We start from the raw sequence: 22,726 nt of genomic DNA on the forward strand, positions 1-22,726 counted from the left end.
GTTTAGATTTTCCTGCCGGGCGGTGATTTCTGATTTTTCGGTACTCAGAGGTTTCTCCGTCCAGATGGAGAGTCCTCCTTCTTTTGTAGCAGTAACCTCTCTAGACGTGCGAGATTGTGGAGAGGCTAAATTGTCATCGTTTTCAGGTTTTCGAAGATAGCAAATTCTTTGCTTGTGGGTACTTTTGCCCTTTCTTTAGGATCTTGGGTCGCCTCGCAATCAGGTAGAATGAGGATGACCTCGTAGTTAAATGCACCATTTGTACTAGTAACAGCTATCTTGGTTTTGCTCCCGGCGGGCCCCGGCCCTTTGGGCCCTAGCCTAGACTTTTCCGTTTGACCCTTTGGTGTGGTGGTCAACCACGAGTGAGGGGTCTGGGAGCTTGAGTCGATGAGTGGTGCTTGCGTAGATGAAGAGGAGAGCAGAGTTCTATCTTTCAATGCGAAGGGCGTTTTTCCATTCAATTGTTTAGGGCATTTATATACCCTTCCAGGAAGATCAGGCGACTGTTCATCATTGCTGAGATGGACGTGTGGTCTTTCAAGGAGTCATTTATGGACTCATACAGTTTACAAAACGGAGCCAGAGCAAGTGTCACCGTTGTCATAATTAGCCTTAGATCTGTCTTCTTCCCCGGGGAGTCTTTAGAAGTGTTTCCAGGTAGCTCGCTTGAACGGTGAGTTCTCGGGGGGCTGGCTGGGGTTTGGGAACCAATGCTCTGGGCCCGAGCTGGGGCTCCTCGTGGGGCAGGGCTATCAGCTAATGGTGGGGCGGGGCCACTGCTGACCTCTGAGAACCCCTGATGTCCAAAGCTGGTGCGACCGGGATTGGAGTAGGGTCCATGGTCCCTCCTGGCTGCTCCCCCACGGTCTCCCCTAAGGATGAGGGAACCTGTGTGATGGTAGCAGGGCAAAGTTCTTTCGAATGGGGCCCCCATACTGGTGGGCGCAGTTCTGTAGGTTGGCACTCGTAGTTGCTCATTCTATCGAGTGCAGCCGCAGAGGACAGCCGGGAAGCCAGGTGCCTCGGTACAGAGTTGGAGGGTTGCAGCGTGGCCACAGATGCGGGAGGGGGGGCAGGCGGCCTCCCAGCTTGCACTGATGAATTTAGGGAGGCCTTCATGAGTGCCACGGGATGCCCCACCTCCTCGTCCCAGATGGTAGAAGTGGACTGTCTTGACAAAGGCAAGGAGCCAGGGCACGGTGAACCAAAGTGCCATCTGACTCTGGCATCTGGCAAAATACAGTTATTAGAACCTCTAGCAGGGTCTGTCAAAAGGGGGTCTCCCACGCAAGAGAGCCGCCCAGAGTTCTTGGTCGAGGGAACTCGATCTAAGACTACTTTCAGAATCTCAGCATCTAAAAGTTCTTCTGGGGCGGTTGGTTTCTTTTTTAGAAAATTTGCGATGGCAGGCGAGACGGACTCAGCCGTCACCGGCTCATCAGCTGCTGCCCGCAACGCCTCCGCCTCCAACAGCCGTGTTGGAAATGGGCCCGCCAGTGCCTGCTCCTTCAACAGCCGTGGGCGAGGATGGTGCAGGATAGGGACCATAGTTATGTTTAAGGGCCCCAGGGCGCTATTTTAAGTGCTTGACGAGGCACTTGGTGCCCCCTTCGCACCCAAGTCTTCCAAGCCCTCCCAGGATGAAGGTGGAATTGTAGGCGGGAGGGAGGTAGGCGCCGTCCCAGAAGCCGCGCTCGCAGATGGCTGTGGATCAAACGATACAATCTCCCGTACGCTCCCCTCCCGCGTCAGCCTCCTCACCTTGGACGGACGGCGTTTCCTCTCCACCGAAGGGCACCGCCGGACCCACCTCAAATGGCGAGAGGCTGCCGACAGGATGTGGGAGCTGTGTCGGGGGAGACTGCAGGTTCCACCGGGAGTGTCCGGGTCTTCAGCCGTCGGAGATGGTCCAAGTTCGATGGTGGTGCGGGGCACCTGCCTCGCCACTGAAAGTCCTGCCTCCCGACCGGGGGCAATAGGATGTGTCACCAGGGATGCCATACTCTTTTTGGAACTCCGGAGGCAGCGGCCCTCTGACTCTGACTGAATTGGATCGATCTGCAGAGTCGATGTGGAAGAGGCGGAGGAGGCGGTGTCCTTTCTGCTTTCGCTTTTTGCTGCCCTTGCTGCCATAGAATGCAGAGACTGCTACTCTGCAGCTACTCCGCGGCTGCTCCGCGGGATGAGAGGGGTTTTGTCCAAGTCCAGCCCTCTCTGCAGAACAACACTGTAGAAAGACTTCACAAAGCACACTGCAACCACAGGCACGTAGAGGGTACTGCAGAGACTGCTACTCTGCAGCTACTCCGCAGCCGCTCCGCGAGGTGAGAGGGGTTTTGTCCAAGTCCAGCCCTCTCTGCAGAACAACACTGTAGAAAGACTTAACAAAGCACACTGCAACCACAGGCACATAGAGGGTACTGCAGAGACTGCTAATCTGCAGCTACTCCGCGTAAGGGTGTGCCTGTCATTTCAAGATTATTTGATACTTTGCTATTAGATATATAAGTGGATTTCATAGTCCCTTGTAAGATTTTGTGAAGTCAACTAAGCTTTCAACAGTGCCTATTTTAGATTTGCTAATGGTTGTGCTTCTTTGAATTTAGCTTTCAAGTGTTTTGGTTTTTTAGCGTATATATTACTGAAAAGGCTCCTACAGCAATACAGATGTAAATGGAGGAAGGATTCACAGCAGAGGTTCTGGAGGGAGTTGGGTAGTAAAGGGAGGACTGTGCTGTTTAATACAGGGACATATCCTTGCCACTTTCCTATTCAATGTGTATATGGCTGATTTTAAAACTGCGATAGATGTTGCTACATTTTTCACCACAAAGATAGGTCAGACTCATCTAACATGGACAACCTATGTAGATGATTTCATACTTTTTGATAAGACTGAAATAAGCTTACAAAGATCACTGCAGTCAGTGTCAGAATGTTCAGCTAATAAGCATTTAATAATGAACACCAGCTAAGGTAATGATTTTAAAAAAGAAAAGTGTTCACAAGAAAGTTGCATGGACATTAGTAGATGATCGTTTGGAAGTGGTAAATGTGTGTAAATATGTTAGTATGGAAATCAATGCTAGAGCCCCAGATACCTTTGTCATTCCAAATAGGATTAAGAGGGCAGGTTTTATAGGACCTCCTTTGAGAGGCTTAGATAGGACATTTGGTTTGTTTCACTTATGCTGCAGAGAACGTTATATAAACAACAGTTTACACCTGCCTTTACATGAAGAACAGAGTGTTGTACAACTGATATGGGGTATGATGTTCATTCATCACCCGTTTTGTTCCACTGCACTTATTGCCGAAAATGTGTTGCTGAAAAAAACATATAAAAATATGGGGGGGGGGCATATAAGGGGTAGTGTTGGGTGGTGCATAGGGAATACATAATAGGGGAGGGAGGATTGGGGGGCACCCTCTAATAAAAAAAAAAATTGATGATTTTGTTTGGCAAAACATTTTCGACGAAAAGTGTTGCGGAAAACAAAACAGGCGATGAATGAATATAGAACCCTTATATAGGACACAATTTAAGAAACGTTCTGGTGATACTGTCTAGGTTCCCAAAGAATACCCTCATGGCGCCTCTATGATGCAAACTAGGCTTAGTATCTTTAAGCACAGAAGTTAAGATTAAAAAAGGTGCCAGTTATCTCGAGGTGATGATGACGGTGGATACCAATAATGATTTATAAAGTCAGCTGTTCGTTTTGGGTTAATTAAGAGATACCTCGATTTAGGATGGTGCATTAACGTTTTTTCTAATTTATCAGACTATGGGCCTCATTACACGGATGGCGGTGAACCATGGCACTATTAGCGCCATGGTTCATGCCGGTAAAATACTGGCACCGCCTTGGTGGAAAGGGGAATTACCGCCCTATTCCAAGGTTGGCGGGGCCGTAATTCCCCCTTCCACCATTGCCCTTCTCCATTCCCATTTTTGCCCCATAGGGCTCTATGGGAATGGGGAAGGCGCTAATTACGGTACCGCAAATTGCAGTACCGTAATTAACTCCTTGGTCCCTTTGCGGGTTGGTTTTTACCGCCTGCAAAAAGCAGGCGTTAAATTCCCCAACCCGCAAAGGGACCTCATAGTAAGGCGGTAAGGATTTACCGGTACTGGTAAAATACCGGTACCGGTAAATCCTTACCGCCATCCTTGTAATGAGGCCCTATGTTTAATGAAAATAACTCACTGGGACAGACATTAGCAGTCCTTGAAGGAAAAGTTAAGATCTGGGACTGAAACATGAACATGATGGTGTCGGAAACCTTGTCATAGGGATACCTATAATATCATATAATAATAATATATATTGGATATTTCCCAGATTAAAATTCCAGATGTATTTTCTTGAAAATCAGGCTGTATTTTTCAGAGATTCTAGAAGTTATTGGGCCAATATTGAAACTTGACAGAGAAACTAGAGAGTGTAGATTATGTTAAGACACTGGGGAAATTGAAACTTTAAAGCATTTAGTCATTTTTTTGGCTTGTTCTAAAGCATAATAGAGAGCATTTTTTAGGAAATGTGTGCGCATGATAAAGAGGCAATCTCTTCTGCAAAGTTTTTAGTCTGTTCTATCAACGTTAGACAAGTGTGCTTAAGATTGGTGCTCACTTAATGTTGGAAAATTGTTTGCAAAATGATCTATCCAGCAATCGTGTGAAATGAAATATATATGAATTGATAGTTTTAATATTTTGTTAATGTCGGGCATGTGTTTTTACATTTTTCTTAAATTCGTAAAAATGTATTATTTTTGTTTTAGAGAAAAAGGTTTAAACGTTTTTTTGAAACAAGAATAAACTGTAAATTATTTTTTTTAAAGAGTGGGTCATGAATCAATCAATCAAGGCCTTCAACCTTCTTTTTTCAGAAGCGTTTCGGAAGCGGCAATGGTTCTGCGGGAGAGCGAGTAACTGTTGGTGCGGCTTGACGCGCGGTCGGACGTGGTCTGACGTTGGAGCGTAGGAGTGGCTGTGAGTGCTGGGTCCGTTCCTCTAATGCCGCATAGCCGGAAGCGGCGATCCGCGTTGCTCAGCGAGACACGGAACAAAGGACGTGACTGTGAGGACCGTGGAGGAGCTGAGTAGAGGTCCTGGTCGGAACGGGAGGAGGCAGAGACCAGAGACCTGAGGGTGAGGTGTGAGGCGAGGTGTGAGGCGTGTGCGGTAAAGGTGAGAAATTGCGAGTGGCGAGTTGAGAGCTGGGGGATAGTGTTCTCCCTCTACCGCCTCGCAACGCCTAACCCCTCCCGCAACGCCTATCCCATCCCGGGAGAGCGAGTAAGCAGGAGGCCTCACGCGGGGAGACTGAGGCGAGCAGGGCTGACTTGGCAGCCAGAAGGCGAGAAGTGGGTTTAGTGCGCGGCCAGTTGCTGCGGTACTGGGTGACAGGCGCCCTCTTTGAAAGGAGCTCCCCCCCTGAAAGAGGTGGTCTTGGGTTAGTTAGGTAACTACAGTGATCGCCATTAGAACATCCCGTGGCCTTTGAAGTGGGCTTGGACTGGACACTGAGAAGAAGGGGAACTGTGATCTTCTACCGGAGACTGCGGGCTGTAGCCTTTGATCTGGGCTTGCAAGTTCCCCGGGTTTTTATACTGGTGGGGGGGGTACCAGTAAAGGTGGGAAATACCATATAGTTACCTCACCAGTGGAGCTCTAGAGGTAAAACCTTTCCTGCCCTCTAGTAGCAGCCCTTACTACCTTGCTCGCCTGGACTGACCTGCACATACGGGAAATAAACTCCTGAAGTGAATTGAGCCATAACGTGGACATGCAGCGGGGAAGAAGAGCACCTTACTCGATTTACAATCTACGTAAAAATAAATCTCAACCCATAATGGAACCCAAGGAATCCCACAAGAAAGGGGGCAAACCCAAAAAGAATGCCAAATATGCTCTCCCGGTGGCGCAAGGGGCTATAACTGAGTTCTTTCCTGTGAACCCACCCCCAGCCACGAATTCCACTGTAATCGAGGAAACACCGCACCGATAGAGAGTGGTGGCATTTCTTTAAATACCTCCAATTTTGACGACATAGACAACAATTCCCTCTTAGACCTTTGTCTAACGATACAGAGAGGGATGCGAACACAAACGCCCCTGAGGTCACCCAGTGGCATAACGCCATTAAAAGAAAACAGCATGAATAGTGTCTCGGGGGAGCATACCGGTGGGGGAATTAGCGGACGTCTGTCTGCTTCTCCGAACAATTCCCTCTTAGACCTTTGTCTAACGATACAGAGAGGGATGCGAACACAAACGCCCCTGAGGTCACCCAGTGGCATAACGCCATTAAAAGAAAACAGCATGAATAGTGTTTCGGGGGAGCATACCGGTGGGGGAATTAGCGGACGTCTGTCTGCTTCTCCGAACCTGGTAATGGCGTCAATGGAGGATGAACCGGATAATGTGATGGAAGATAATATTGAATCACAGCCAAGCTCATTACAGATATCTGAGCTACAATAATCGGTGGCTGCTCTCCAATTTGCCCTTAAAATACTCCTACAAATGTCAGGGCGTATTTTGGCCAATACTAATACCATCACATTGGCCTTAGAGCAAAAGGATCTCCCCCGAGAAGAGGCAGAAATGAATCTATCTGATGCTTTACAGACAGTCGAGGAGATTGACGAGCAGGATGATGTGGCGGAGGGGGGTGAAGCACAATATGTGCCCAACAGTGACAGCATAATTGAGGAAATCCCAGTGGAGGCTGACGATCCAGAGCATGAGCAAAGCCCCCGGTGCCCCCCCTCACGGAAACAACGAAGACTGGCAAAAAAGGCACTTATAAATAAGTCAGCTGCAAAAGGGGCCCAACCACCTATAACAGTGCCCAAACCGGCACCAGAGACCCGCTCAAAAAAGGCCAGGAAAAGGCTGGTGAGAGCAGCTCAAAGGGCGGCAAAGGCTAAAGGACCACTAATAGACTGGCTGATACCGGAAGAGAAGACAATGGGAATGGACCCAAATGATGATTCTGTTATGACCTTTGAGCCTGAGTTGGAAACCAGTATGTATACGCAGCCGGAGCTTCTCCCTGAAATACGGGTGGTGGAAGAACCTGCCGAGCCCTTACCATTGGACCCAAAGAAGGCAGTGAAGGACATAAATACGAATCATATCTGTTTCATTAAGAACTTATATCCAAGCGACAAAAATCCCTGGTTATCACGCTCGGAGCTATTAGCAAGATTATATCACCTACCTCAACTTCGTGTCCTAAAATCTGAGGATTTCCTATTTGTAGAACCCCTGTCGGGCCCCAACCCTAATGTCTCTGCCTTACATTGCATTTTTCCGACTACGGCGCAACTCATCAGAAAATACAAAGAAGATCTGAATGCAGTGGACATTGACATTGATGTGGACCCGCTGGAGAAGGTACCCTCGGTCGATCCAGAGGACACCATGGTAACAGCTCCTGTGGCTAATGTGCTCAAATCGGGGGGAGGGGACAAACCTGCGCTAATGGAAATACGGCAAGTCCTGAAGTCCCTTTTAGAATCCATCCCGCAAATGCTACAGAACCATTGATGTTTGTCTTTACTTTCTTGGAACTGCAGAGGCTTTTCCCATCTCTTGAGGTCGGAAGGCTCAGTAGACTTACTGTCCCAACACAGTTGTATATGTCTACAAGAGACATGGTCTCTCGACCCTTTACTATTAGATGGTTTTGTTATACATCAATCATTTGCTAAACGGGTCAGCAAGGGGCGTCCATATGGTGGTCTACTTACGGGGGTAACAAAAACATTTCTGTCCCGAAAGATTCAGTGCAAATCTGAGGAGCTGCTATTGGCAGTAGAGGTCGAATATCATAAGGAAAACGGTTCGGGAAGGTTCCTTTTAATTAATCTGTATAACCCCCCAGGAGAATTGTTTCGGGACTCACTGCAAGAGGCAATACAAGATCTATTGTCTACATGGCTGTTAAGAACGGGCAATGTTGCGGTGGTGGTTATGGGTGACTTTAATTGCCATATGACGGACGAGACTTTGATATCTTCTAACTCTGACCTCAATGCAAGATGCTGGATGTCCCATGGAAAGAGGGAGACTGAAGGATTAGGCTGGCTGCAATTGTTTGGAGCCTGGGATATGGCTATGATCAATGGCCGTACTTCGGGAGATCGGCCGGGGAGACACACTTGGGCAAATGGATCATCAACGACCACATTAGATTATATATTCATGTGCCCCGTGATGCAGAGTAGAGTAAGCGATATGATAGTCAAGCCTAATAAATGGAGCGACCACGCGTCGCTACAGTGTATATTTAGTATACCTATATCATCTCCCTCTCCTGCTAACATGGGTTTCATCCAAGCTAACCAGGCAGGATCTAGAATAGTGTGGTCTGAGAAGAACATAAGATTGGCCACTGAAGTACTGGAACCCATCTTAGAGCGGGGCTTCTGTGACTTTAAACTTATGACGGCAAATGAAATTGAGGATTGGATATCGAGATTCTCAGGTCAGCATGCCACGGCCAACAAAAGACATATGTTAAAAACTGGGGGTGCTATACTTCCCTTTAATATGTAAATCAGAGATGCCAAGAGAGGGCTAAGAAAGTCAATCAGAGGCCTGAAACACATGAACTTATCTGGAGCTTTATACCGCGAAAAATTAAGAAATATCAAAAATTGCTATAAAGCGAATATTAAGAATATTAAGACAACAGAGAAAAATACCAGATATCAGCGGCTGATACAAACTATTTGTACTAGAAATTCTCGTTGCATTTGGTCATTACTCAATGAGAATAGAGAGAAGGCAAAAGGCCCTTTAATTAACCCTATGTGTGAGGAGACATGGGTAAAATTCCTACTAGGCGAAATTCAGGGGGAGTGGAACCCATGAGCAGAGTATTGGAGAGGGCTCCTATCCATCCGCCTTTCGATGTATCAGTAGAAGCAATACTGAATAAAATAGCTACCCTCAAGTCCTCCAGAGCCCCTGGCCCTAATGGGCTAGCTAACGTAGTGATTAAGAACCATCCTCTTTTCTGGGCCGATTTGTTCTCTCTACTATTCAATAAGATTCTAGTGCAGGGGATAATTCCCCTTTCCTGGCAGACAGCGATTCTTATTCCTGTATTCAAAAAAGGCAACCGTTCTGACCCTAATAACTACAGGCTCCTATCCATGCTTGATATCTCAGGTAAACTTTTTGCCTCACTATTGCTTTGTGAGATGCAGAAATGGGTAGAAGATGCCAAAATACTCAGCAGATTCCAATGTGGCTTTAGACAGGATTTTTCCACCTCACGTAACCTCTTGGTCATGGAAATACTCCGTACATGGGCGCTCAGTAAAGGGCAGCCCCCGTTGTACGCTCTTTATATCGATTTCAAGGCCGCATTTGACTCCTACGGGAGAGGTTATGGATTAAGCTAGAGAAATTGGGATGTCCGCCAGGGTTATTATACTACCTTAGATTACTCCATCAAAATACTACGGTGCGCCTGCGGTTAGATCAAGACGTAAATATGACCCGAAATGTGATCCAAGATAGGGGGGTAAAGCAGGGTTGTGTCACTGCACCCCTTATTTATAATCTATATGTGTATGATATTCCTGTAGTATTAGCTGAGGTTGATAATTGGCCTCTTAAAATTGGTGATGCATCGTGTGCTGTATTAGCATATGCGGACGATCTGGTTGTCTTTGACAATACCATAGGTGGGCTGAGGCGTTCCGCTACTGCCCTATGGGATTATGCCAGGACAAACAGATTGACCATTAATCTGGACAAAACAAAAGTCCTTAGATTCACGAGAAGAAGAGTATCGCAAGTAAACTTGATAGTACACGAAAATCTTATACCCTATGCTACATTTTATCGCTATCTAGGAATCGAAATTGAGCCTCTTGGCGATTACTTACTATGTAGACAGGGTCGCATGACTAGGGCGATGCAAGCTATAGCCTTTATTTCCGCCTTCACAAACAAGCAGGGTGGCTTTACGCTCTGGGGAACGCGCCACCTTTATATTCAAGTGTTTGCCCCCATGATTATATATGGCCTGGAATCATTGCACAAATTAGACCTAGCATGGCTGCAAGTGCTGGAAGGCAAGTTCTGGTGATGGATATTGGGGCTATCCCCAGGGGTCCCTATGGCCCTGATTAGACTTGAACTGGGTCTTCCCTCTTTGAAGGCTATGGTATTGAAGAAAAGAGCAGGGTTTTACCTTAAGATGATAGGTGGCACTATGAACCCCTTACTAACTGTGATACATCAGGAGGTGACCAAAAAATACACTACCTCACCCCTACACAAAGATATGACCAAATTTCTCGTAGATATTGGATGGACACATAGAGGGGCTACTATCACCAAGAAAACCCTAAATGCACTAAGAAAAAAAGTAGACCTCTGGGATTGGCTCGAGAACTTTACACATATAGGCAGCCGTAAGACACATCAATTTGTGAAATACAGATTATTCAATTTTATGAAACCACAAGCCTATCTATACCTATGCCCCTCGAGAAGACTTAGACGCTTCATTATACTGTTCCGATTGGAGCAATTGCCTACTTTGTACATCAGAGGAGCATGGGATAATATCCCGGTTGCTGAGCGTATATGCCGTCTGTGTAAATCCTCAGAATGTCTGGAGACAGCTATACATCTTCTTACGGAATGTCTATATTTGAAGAACACAATCTTACGCTATCTGGGTGAATTTGTGCACAACCCTACAACTATATGCGAAATGACATTCTGGCGTTATTGCACTAACACCTGCAATATGCATCTATTCATTGCATTATATAACGTTTGGCAACAGGTAGAAATTAGCCTGGCCCGTGGACTGTAACTATTTCAAATTCTAGGGATATTAAGGAACACACTGAGTACTCCTAATGAGATAGATATTGTTTAAGGTCTAAAAATATTCACTTTAATGACATCCGAGATGCAGGTTGTCCTATGTATTACACTTGGATATGAACTCTTGTAAATAGTTTAAGGAAAGTTGTTTAACTGTCCTTTTTAGTTGATTTTATTTTATATGGTTATTAATTCATGCTTTTTGTATATTTATGAATTATGTATAATGTCTGTAATTTGTAATATGTGTAAAGTTTGAATTTATTTTCAATCTATACCACATTAAAGAATTATTATTATTATTAGCTTTATTTCAATGTTAAGTCATGGAAGCATCCATAAATAACACTTAGAATTAAAACTAATGACATACTATAAAAAATAAATATAGAGACAGTCAGTCTGTAACTACAACATAATTGCTCCTTAAGTTAGAATCAAGTGAGTACAATGTTTCATATCAATGTGAAGCTGCTAAAAACATATTCCTTAATTTCCACGCCTTCATTAAAAAGGTTGATATAATAATAAAAGTGTCTTGCAACTCACTGAGCTTCAGAACTAATATTAAATCTCTCATGGTTTTTATTCCATACTTATTCATTGCCATTGGGTGCACGAAGGGCATTCAGGAGACTTATCCGGTCCCCACCGACTGGTACATTTAGAAAGCGGAAGAATGCCTAGGCGTAATTCGGGAATACATTTTATTTTTTGTTTCTTCCTAAGAGGAAAATCAGTATATCTCTTGGCACCCGGTGATCGTTTGAGCATTAGGTACTGTGATGCAAAATGTTGGTTAAAACGTGGCAATTTAATTATTTAAAACCCAGTAATTGATTTCCAGGGTCCTGCCTGACTTATAGTTATTCCCCTTATTTACACAAGTCATCCCAGAGACATAAAAGATCAAGGAAAATGAACACCTATTTAGTTTGTTTAAGCCACAGAATTTTCATTGCGTCAAGAGCCGTATGCACTCGGTTCGGGAGTACTCCACAGCCGTAACCAATATGTTGTAATGTGCTGGTGTAATGTGATGGCAATGTGCAATCTCTGGTGGGTGGGATGTTGGTGTGGAGTGTGGACCTTTGAGTGTGGAGGTTCTAAGATGTCAGTTGGAGAGCGAGAGGGAGTTGTGTGGATGGGTGAGTGTATTCTTCATATGTACGGGGTGAACTTACCTGTAGAACTGGACACAATAAACCCTCTATAACTTACCTGGTTCCTGCGTGCTGTGTGGTGGAAGGACCCCACCTTGGTTACTTCACAATACAAAAGTGGTTTCAGCTCAGCTAAACAGGCAAGCCTTATAATCCCAGGTTAAATCCTTGCAGAAGCTTATGGGGGCATTATACAATAACCTCAGAAGGCACTTTAGGATTTTATTTTCTCTTCTCTGTAGAGTTACAGTGACCCATAATTCCGCCCAATAAATCACTCCTGCGACTGCATTTGCTTTCTAATCTTAAAGCGCATGGGAAAAAGGGCCTCATCAGGGGTTGGGCAGAGCAGTAAATATGTGGCGGAAACGGTATTAGTGTCACATTACTGCTCCGCCCAATCCCGAGTTTGGCCGGAAAGTGGAAGGTTTACCGGCAGCTTTTTTCTGGAGGTAAAAACCTCCCTTTTCCACCCATTTGTGGCCCTATTGGGGCGGTGCTAATTGCACTGGCGCTAATAGCGCCGTTACTGCCCCATAGAGTCCTATGGATTCTACAAAAAATGGGGAGTAACATCCCTACCGCAACTCATGCTCCGGCGCTAATAGTGCTGGACTGAGTTGCAGTAACACTATTTGAGCTGACGGTGTCCCGGAGCAATTACGGTTGGGGTACCGCCAAGGCCGTGACAATGCTGACAGTCTTTCCACCAAAGCGAGCTGGAAAGTTAGCAACCACCTCGCCTCTTCTATAAAGTGGAAGATCACTTTTCACCACCAGAGGCGACCAGTACAGTCATTGGTGGAATCAAGCACCTAAATAGTGAAACATTTACATCTCTTGGAGAAATGCATAGCTTAAAGTATATAAAAAAGAGGAAGGAGCTTTAAGCAAACAGGGCATGTCATGATTTTGGTTTTTACTAAACCCAGCTGACGCCACTTAGCAGCAAATGTATTCAATTGAGGTTGTAAACTGCTTGGTGTTTTTGACATTAATACTGCATTGCCTGCAAATAAGAGTATGCTTCAGTTTATTAATATAAACTGATGTAGACATTAAGGGCCTGATTCATGGAATATTTGCCCGGTTCAAAGTGAATTTGCACTGCTAAAAAGTGACTTCGCACTGCCGACACAAACCCTGATTCATGGAACCGTGCAAAGTTCCTTTTCAGCAGTGCAAATTCACTTTGAACCAGGTAAATATTCCATGAATCGGGCCCAAGGAACCCAAACCTTTTAAAAGTACTGGTTGTTCGTTGAATACCCTGATAATGGTAGTGATTCAGTATTGAGCCAAGAGACAAGAGCGAGAACAAAAACGATTTAGAAAGACCGCTTTGTGACCGCATAGAGCGGTCTTTCTAAATCGAATTGTCTGCCTCTGCGACGCACATGAGTGCGTGCAGAGGCTGACAGGCACGTCAGGACCCAGAAGGGGCCTGAACCGAGAAAGGGTATGTTGATATGTGCGTGTATGTTTATGTGTGTGTTGGGTGTTTGTGTGTGTTTTGGTGGGGGTTCTTGGGAGGAGAGGGATGATGTGAGGGCTGAGGGAGGAGAGTTTGGGGGTGAAACCCACCGATTTGGAGTAAATCCGGGAAGATAGGGTAGTGGTGGGGGTGAAGGTGGGGGGCGAAGAAATTGAATTATTTAAATTTTTGCAGGCTGCCTAAAATCGGCCGAAAAAATCAGTCTTTTGGTTAGGAGACCTACAAAAATCGAAATAATGACATAGAACCAGTGATTCGGCATTCAGATTAATGTATTGCCCACTCCGACTCCAGATTAAGAAATACCATCATTTTTTATGGCACATGATCACGCAAGGACATCGCGACATTCCGTGCTCGAGGAATGCCCATTCCACCTAAAGCACTGATAGACTTCAATATTATTAGCGCCTGCCAATGATGAGACCTCCTGTGGTTAATAAATCGGCAGATGGTAGCATTCAGCAGTCTTTAACATTCTAAAATGCAGATGTATAGAAAAGGTGCTCAAAAGGCTAATCCTTATTTTCGAACACGGGAAATACATGCTTTTTTTATCTCCACTCACCTACATACCACCAGATGAACGCGTGGAATGTCCTTGAGGCTAAAATGAATTCGGAGATCTCTGTGTCATACTTAAAACCAGCATTGAGCTTTCCTTAGCCTATGGCATTTCTCTTTTCCTTTTGCCGTGCAAAGTATAGATCCTCCTTCCATGCCACGTCATCCGCACAAGCTCTGTGCAGCACCAAACCGGGGACCGCACTAGGACTATTGATGCGGCGGACCTACCCGAGCCAGGTGGTGCGGGATGCAGCACCCATTTGCCCACTGCTGTGGTGGACATAATTCAGATGAGAACCCAATTTACTCTGAACTTTCACTGCGCCACTAATCTGCTCTGTGACTTATCCCCGGTCGTGTACATGTGAGCCTAGGCAGAATTGTAAGAGTGACAGTGGGCCAGGTTAGGGCGAGCTTAGAGGGGCAGAAGGTCCACGCATCCTTGAAATCCCACTGCCCTGAACCCAGAGGCGTTGCTAGGTGGTGGGGGGGCTAAGAGGGCTATAGCCCTGGGTCTTTGGTTGTAGCCGTGGATAGAATCTGAGGGGCTACAACCAAAAGGCTAGCTAGCCCCGAGTCCCGACAGTCCCAACATTAGCATAGTCCCGGATCTTCTCCAGACCTAGCAACACCCCTGCCTGAACCCCTAATGATCTATGGATGCATGGGGTCAGCTGTTGTAACACTCTATTTACAAAACCAAGCAGTGGTAATATTAATTAGAGAGCTAACAGAACTAAACCATCCAACCATTACACTCTCCACTGTAACAGCCATTAAAAAGAATAATAAAAAGAGTGAACATCCATTAAAACGCTGGGTGCAATGTTCTATGTGTTTAAGCGAGTGACTTTTATTTATATATTTATGGCAATTGTTATACGCCCAAACCTGTAGGTATCACAGAGGTATACCCTGGGAACCCGCCCAGCAGCTGACACGAGTCAGATTGCACCTGGGATGGGCCGCTGAAGATGCACAGAGAGAAATTGATATACTGTGAGATAGACAAGGTTACAGTAGAACCTCTGTGCAAATACAAGTAAACTATACTTAAGTAGGATAAGGAAGCCGTGGGCACACAAGAAAACTGTTAGTGTAATACAATATTGTATGTACTTCCGCACTGCCAAGGGTGTATTTCACCCCGGATCTGCAAACACAAGTCTGAAATGCTCATGCAGTAATTGGATCCCACACACCGACCCTGACCCTTTTCACATCCAGAAAGGATGCATGCAGTGGCACACTTCTGTGCCAGAATGACTAGCGCTGCTGTGTAAAATATAAGTAAGGAGAGCGTTCTGGTGAGGAGAGGCAAAGCATAAAAGGGACACCAATAATTTTGAGGAATGGAATTCTCTCTATTTTCTTTACCGGCAGCCATCTTTCTTTATTTTTGTAAAATTCTTCATGCTGCAAACCAATGTTCCCAAAATCTGCCACACTTTTACCGTCAGCGCCCCATGTGATTAGGTCAGCGTGGACCAGACCTAATATTCCAGGCTGGTAGCCCGTTTCCATCTGGCACAGTCCACTAAACCATTATGTATTGCTAAATTGGTTCCCAGTCATCGCGGGTCTTTGCGTGTGATGACTGGAGAAGTGCAAGCAATGGCTCTGTAAATGCTCTGTGACCATTCTAACCCTTCACGCAGTGCTTCATGAGATCCGCTGACTTCTTTATTTGGGCGATGTGTTGAGCTGCTTTTTAGCAGAAGGATGTGTTGTAAAAGCACTTTGGTGATGGATGCAAGTTTCATTAACAAACCCATACATTACTTTGGTGCAAACTTAGGGTCTACTTAATGGTATTCACTGCCTCCAAAGAGACATTACACCCAGTGGAATAACTTTGCTGAAAATGTTGGGGGGAGGGGGGGCACATGACATCCATCTGAAGGAAAGGTACCACTGCCAAATGAATGGGGGAAAAATTCTGTGCCATGAAAGCTGTGGGGGACAAACACCCTTGTCCCCCCTTAAATTACGTGCATGGTTTTAAATTAAGCAATGTTATTATTCATATGCAACTCTGAACTCCAATACCCAGACATATTTCAACCAGCCTGTGTTAAGGATGAAAGTGTGCAAACGAGATATTCATGGCTCTTACTTTTTCCCCTCAGATTTTATCCTGGGATCCATATTTATTTCATTTATTAATTTATTGTTTGCTTGTGAAGCGCTTATGCAATAAGAATATACTGTTTCAAAGTACGCACGGGGCAGGGAGGAAGGGAGGGTACATTACAACACAATATTAAGAGCTGAGGGGAAGAGGAAGAGGGACAAACCTACTATGCATTCATAGTATTCAGAGCGTGCAAGTGCAGAAAGGAAGAGGGAAGAGGGGGTAAGTGCTGGGGAGTCTGAGCTCGTGGGAGAGCCATAGAGGAAGTGCTAGGAATGCAGAGTGCTGCACGGCCAGAGCCACGGGAGGTCTAAGTGCGAGTCTCCAGAGCGGAGGGTGTGCAGATGCAAAGTGCTGTGGATAGACAGGACCTGGGAGTAATTGGTGAGGGAGGTCAAGGTCAAGTCCCTGAAGATGCATAAGGGCCAAAGACACTGATTCAGCAACTGTGAGACTAGCAGAGGAGAGAAGGTGGGAAGGAGGATAAAAAGAGGAAAGTCTTAAGGAGTTTCTGCAATTTGATATGGTCCTGCGCAAGGCGCAGGGGCAGGGGGAGGCTATTCCAAAGGAGGGGGCCTGCAGAGGAAAGTGAGCAACCCCCTGCCCTCTTTTAAGCAAAACGCTTTACACACAAAGAGTTGGTGCCAGAGGAGCGAAGAGGTCTAGTGGGAGAGTATTTAGAGATGTAGAGTGTGGTCCCTCGGCCCAGGCAGCCTTTTGGATGATGCAGAGGGATTTGAATTTAATCCTTGCAGCAACCTAGAGCCAGTGAATACTTTTTAGAGCAGGAGAGATGCAGTCCTTGGGCTTAAGGCCAACGATAAGTCATGGTGCTCTATCCTAGATAAGCTGAAACAGGTCGCAGAGTGGAGAAAGGAAGATTCAGGAGAAGACTATTACATTAGTTAAGTCTAGAGAGAACTAGTACTTGAGTCACAATGGGCCTCTGCGGGAAAGTGAGAAAAGTTGGAATTTCTTTAAGAAAGAAGAGCTGTTAGTTGGACTTCTTGGCAATATCCTGAATGTGAGGGAGGAAGGAGTGAGAGGAGTCGAAGATGGCTCCAAGGTTTCTGGCTTCAGTTGAAGGAACAGGGGGAGAACCCAAGGAGGAAGGCCAGAGTGAAGGGAAGAAAGAGGGAGCAGGGGTCCCAATGGGAAGGATCTCAGTTTTAGCAGCATTGAGGCATAGATCATTGAAAGCGCACCAGGACTGGATGGCAGAAAGGCAGTCAGGGATGATGGAGGGTCAGCAGGGAGTCTGAAGAAGAGCTGTGTGTCGTCTTCGTAACACTGGAAGCTGGAGGAGAAGGAGGAGATGAGGCGTGCAAGGAGAGCAAAGTAGATGTTAAAGAGCCAGAGGGAGAGAATACAACCCTGGGGGAGGGCCACAGGTGGAGATGGAAGGAGGAGAGGAGAATGCGCCCAGGATGACTTGGGAAGAGAGGTTAGTGAGGAAAGAGGGCAGCCAGTCCAGTGCCCGCTCTGAGATACCAAGTGTATCACGGAGCCTTTGTATGAGGATGGAATGGTTAACTGTGTTGGATGCAGAGGAGAGATCAACAAGGCTAAGAACCGCTGGGGAGTTGGAGCCAAGAGAGGCGAGCAGTTCTTGACAGGTGTTCAGAAGAACAGTTTCTGGGCCTCCGGATGCTCAGAATACAGATTGATGGTCATGGAAGCCACCAACAAGTTCAGTGTGGGAGTTAAGTTGGGGCAAGGCCAGCTTCTTGATAAGCTTCCCAAGGAAGGGGGTGATAGAAATAGGGTGATAGCTGGCAGGGCAGGTAGGGTCAGAGGAAGGTTTTTTCAAGAGGGGGCACCCAAGGGAGTGCTTTAGCGGAGTGGGGAAAGGTCCCATGTTAAAACAGTGATTGCCGAACTCAGCAAGAGCAGGGGCAAGAGAGCCAATGTTATCCTTGATGGTCCTGGATGAGCAAGGGGAGACCTGTTTAGAAGAGAGCTTCATGGAGCGGACAACTCTGGCAACTTCCTCTGGAGTGCCATCAGCGGACAGATTACAGAAACCTTCCACCGGTGCAAGTGCAAAGTTGCACAGTGTTACCACTAGGACAAAGTTTGCCCTATTTCTAAAAACACAGGGACATATTAGAAAACCATTGCACCGTGACAAGTGCAGTTTGGCATGGTATTAGCACCTGGGCATAAATTGCAGAAGATAAGCAGGTCTGACTCCTGAGCATGAATGAATAAGGGAGAGCCATAGTTCTTTAATAAACAGTAAATGCAAGTGGTGATCCAGGACCATTCCGTGTATATGTTTGCTTATTAGGCAAACGGTAAGTTCCAGTGTGAATTATAGCCTGAACATGGAAGTGGGCCATGTTAGACGCCTGGCGAGAAGCAGCCATGGGGAAAGAGAGGGAAACCTCTTGAAATCGAAAGAACTGGCAATTACTTTCCTGATTGATATTAATGATGAGGTGGGCTTAATCATATAGTTGGGTGAAAGAAAGTCGAGAGCAGCTCACTGGGTGAGTAACATAACCTGCAAAACTTGACGAAAGAGGAGCTCGAGAGTGCCCGACCTTCTGCGCCAGAAGGCACCTTAGAAACAAGGAGCAAGTGGACTGCGTCAGTGAGAAATCCCCTTAGAAACTAAATCCCTCGAGAGCCAAGCAGACTCTGCAGAAAGAGAGGAAAGACTGGCAGAAAGTGGCAAAAAAAGACTGTTGCCAAAATCAAGTTATTCATATAAATCGGGCCAGGGAAATTCACGTTCTAGGAGGAACAATAAATAAAAATGGGAGGGAATGTAAATAAAACAAAGACCATTGAAAGTAAAATGAGTCCCAGGTACTTTCACACACAGGCAAGTGAAACATGGAAAATAAAACTTTGCATTAAATCAAATGTGCTGCAATCAGAAGCATGGGTAGAGAGCAGCTTGCAGAACCTCAATGCCCAGGTATTCCCTGAAGACATTTCCTTTTATTGGCCTGTAGTGATGACTAATGTGAGGCTGGCCTATTGCTTAGGGTGCCACAAGCAGGGGGTGTCTTACTAACCCTACAAAAAGGAAAGGTTGGGCCTGTGTCCGGAGGAGGGCGCTCTGCCAAAAGGCGACATTGCCTAGGTAGGAAACCATGCACATGTTATTTACTAATGAGTGGCAACAATGCACAAGAAATCATATTTCTTGAAGAAGAGTGAGAACATTTAAGACATGCTTAGGGCATGTTAATGTCTCTATGAAGAAAACACTTTCAAAATATAGTAAGCTATGTTTACATCACTTATGGTTTCATGCAGAAAAGGAGACCGAGACACGACTCACAATATACATGTGTGATCATGATAATTGCTGCCAGTATCGTCGACAGCAGCGAGAACATCTTTCAAACGTGCGCCACGCGCCGCAGAACGCGTGGCTGCTCTGAGCGAGAAACCGCGCGCCGCGCGGCAGTAACAGTTACTCACAGTCTCTTCTTGGTGAGCATTTAAATGCACGTCATGCAGTTACATCCCACTTACTTGATGTGTTTGTAGCTGAAAGACAATGAAAAATAATATGAAATTAGATAATGTTGCTGTGCGGAAAAGGTTAAAGTGTGCATGTGAGCAGAACGTTCTCCGTGCCATACCTGTGAATCCCTCCACCCGAACGCCATGCCCGTTTGTGGCAGTTATGTTCAAGGACCAGGTTCCCAAAGCAGGATTTTTCACCTGGTACATCAATCCCCAACTTTCTGAGATAATTTTCTTGACCTCTGCTTCCCTGGCTGGAGAGAATAGGAACAACATTTATTTGTTGAGAATGAGCTGTATACCTAATGGTCTAACCAGGCTCATACTGGCCTACAGGACATTTGGGAAATGTCTGAAAATCCATATCATTTGTCCAGGTTTGTTTGCCACAAGAGTCACCGTTGACCAATGTTATTTGACATGCTAACATGCCCTATTGCATTCGTAAAATGTAAATCCAGTCCTGTTTTTATGACGCATTTTGGGACTTGTAGTAGGTATTCCCCTATTAGACATCAAGGGCTACAAGTCCCAGAATGCAAATAACTGAACAGGACTGCACTAGCATTTTCCAAAAGGAATGTGTCATTTTCACATGCATGTGTTGCTTGCCCAATGTTCTCCAAAAGGCATCAATTGAAAAAACGCCCACCCTCCCACCCCCCAAACTGTGTCCTACTTTTCACTCAAGGCAGGACCTATTGTTGACCCCGGGTCTAACTTTCCTTTGTGGCTTTTGCAGTTTGAGGGCTTCACATGATTGCTAAGAACATGACTTGCAAGGTTTCAATCCAAGGATGATAGTGAATTGGTTTCAATTAAAGAGAAGTCTGTGGATCCCTGATATGATATTGCCAGGAATTATAAGCAAACACAGGGAGAGAACTTCGATAAGCGTTGGTATCCATGGCGGATACAAATCAAACCTTTGAAAATGAATATGATTACATATATATGATGGTAACAGTAGGGGCCTGTAGAGGCCTCACGCCATTGGTCAGATCGAGTTTTTTAGGAGTGCTGGAATAGGTTCCTACGACTAGACATTTCATACTCAAAGCAGTGAATCTTTTCCTAGCCTCAGCAAAGATTGAGACCAACCTGAGGGAGAAGCCGTCGGACCTGCGACTGATTGGAAATTTAGAGTGGGTTTCTGCTTTTATCTCCAAACAAAGATGCAGTCACGTGAGTCCATGATGGAAATCTACGACCCAACGGACCTTGCCGTCCTTATTTTTACACATAAGTGCCACTTCAGTGCCAGCTTCACCACTTTCTTGTCAAACAGAGTGAGTCTGGGATATTGCTGTAGATATAGGGGATGTGCCGTGCAGCGGACAGTGCACCCTGAGTGGCAATAGGCCTAGGGAGACAGGTGGGGCTGGAGCGTGCTGGGCCGCTGCGCTCCTCTCATTCAAGAGCCCCTTAGATCATGCCTGGACCTCCTCACCTCTCTGTCTGGGACCTTTGAGGAAGCTTGCGTGGATCAAGGATATCCTTTACCAAAGTCAAACCTGTTGAATTTGCCAACCTTGTTGACGTATTGCTTTCAGTCCCTACTAGTATGATAGCGCCCCGACCCATGCTCCTCACTGTATTTCCCTCTATCCTCCCCTCCTGATGTCCTATTCACTTGGCCCATCTCATTCTTCCCTCAGCCCACAGTTTATACGCCCAATGAGTTTATGCCATAGGCTATAGTTACCATCTCCTATACCATCTCCTATAGCTCAGCACCCTCCATCCAACGTCCTCCAGTTCATGTCCCTCACTCCTTCTCTGACACAATGACCAATCCCTTTCCTGCCTGACTGAGGTTTACACTCCTAATTCATCTTCCCAGCACCCCAGCTCCATCCTGTCCATGGTTTCCAGTTCTAGCTTCTCATTCCTCCTTTCCTCCAGGGCCTATGTTATTAACCGCAAGCCTTTTCACTTCAATTCCACGCAGGGATCGCCTTTGTCACCGTCCTAATGGCGAGGATGCTCCTTGTATGTAATTCTGGGCATGGCCAGTTAAAGGACTTTTGGCATCTCTGCCCTTGAAATTGGGACAGACTATGTATCCTGGGGCAATCTGCAGCCCCTGCTGCTCCCTGGCTGGTGGTGCCCTGCTGGGTCTGGGAAGTATTAGATCTTTTCCCGCTTCATCATTTTAGCCCTGCCCCTGGGCACCAGGGAACTCTGAGCATGCGTTTCTAATTCCAGCCAGCTATCAAGTTGTGATGCCATTTCTTCTCTGTTTTCTGTTTCCCCAATGAACTTCAGTTGCTGCATCAGGGTTGGGCAGTGGGACTCCCAGATTATAAATGCGGCCGAAAGCTTATTGGCCTGCTGAATTATATAATATGATCATACAACTGGATGTATGAACACTGTTTAACTTTGTGTTTGGAACATGTCAATAAACACATTAAAAAAAAAAAATAAAAAAAATAAATAAATAAATGCGGCCCAGAGGATGAAGCGGTCTATAATAGCAACAACTCTGAATGCATAGGCAGTAGGTTCATCCTCTTCACTGGAAGAAGATTAGAAACAGGTAATTGTGAACATCTAGTCATTCAGACAGAAGAGACCAAATCAATAGCTTCCGACCCATCAATCGGATCACAACTAGTGTGACGAGAAGCACTCAGGATTTGTTTCAAATGAATGAGCGATACTTTGTATCCAAACTTCTCGAACGCATGTTTTATTGTGAAGTCTCTGATTTTCCTTACCAATATTCTGGTCTTCTTCTCCACCAATCTGATTTTCACCCTATACACTCAAGCAAGACTGCCCTACTCTATGTTACCACTTCTTTGCTTTCACTTGTCATGTTAAATGCTATTCTGATCCTCCCTGATCTTTCTGCCACTTTTGACACTGTTGATCATCCTCCTCATCCTTCTTTCCTCTTTGGGCTTCTCTAGCACTGGCCTAGATTGGTTCGCCTCTTATCTTTCTGACTGCACTTTCTCTTACTCCTGGGCAGTCACCCACTCCTCTCCACTTCCCCT

The 22,726-nt window shown here is 45.8% G+C and overlaps 1 protein-coding gene across 2 annotated transcripts in view; it reads right to left on the bottom strand.

The window, feature by feature from the left end:
- Positions 1-22,726, bottom strand: part of UMOD (uromodulin) — a 248,946-nt gene that overhangs the window by 97,862 nt on the left and 128,358 nt on the right. For both annotated transcript variants that reach the window (XM_069647169.1, XM_069647170.1), the window contains 2 exons: positions 19,838-19,975; positions 19,728-19,742 (listed from right to left, as the gene is read on the bottom strand). In XM_069647169.1, coding sequence (XP_069503270.1) covers positions 19,728-19,742; positions 19,838-19,975 — 153 coding nt within the window. The remainder of the gene's footprint in view (positions 1-19,727; positions 19,743-19,837; positions 19,976-22,726) is intronic.

Source organism: Ambystoma mexicanum, chromosome 2q, assembly GCF_040938575.1.
Source record: "Ambystoma mexicanum isolate Mex_15411 chromosome 2q, UKY_AmexF1_1, whole genome shotgun sequence".
Classification (NCBI taxonomy): domain Eukaryota; kingdom Metazoa; phylum Chordata; class Amphibia; order Caudata; family Ambystomatidae; genus Ambystoma; species Ambystoma mexicanum.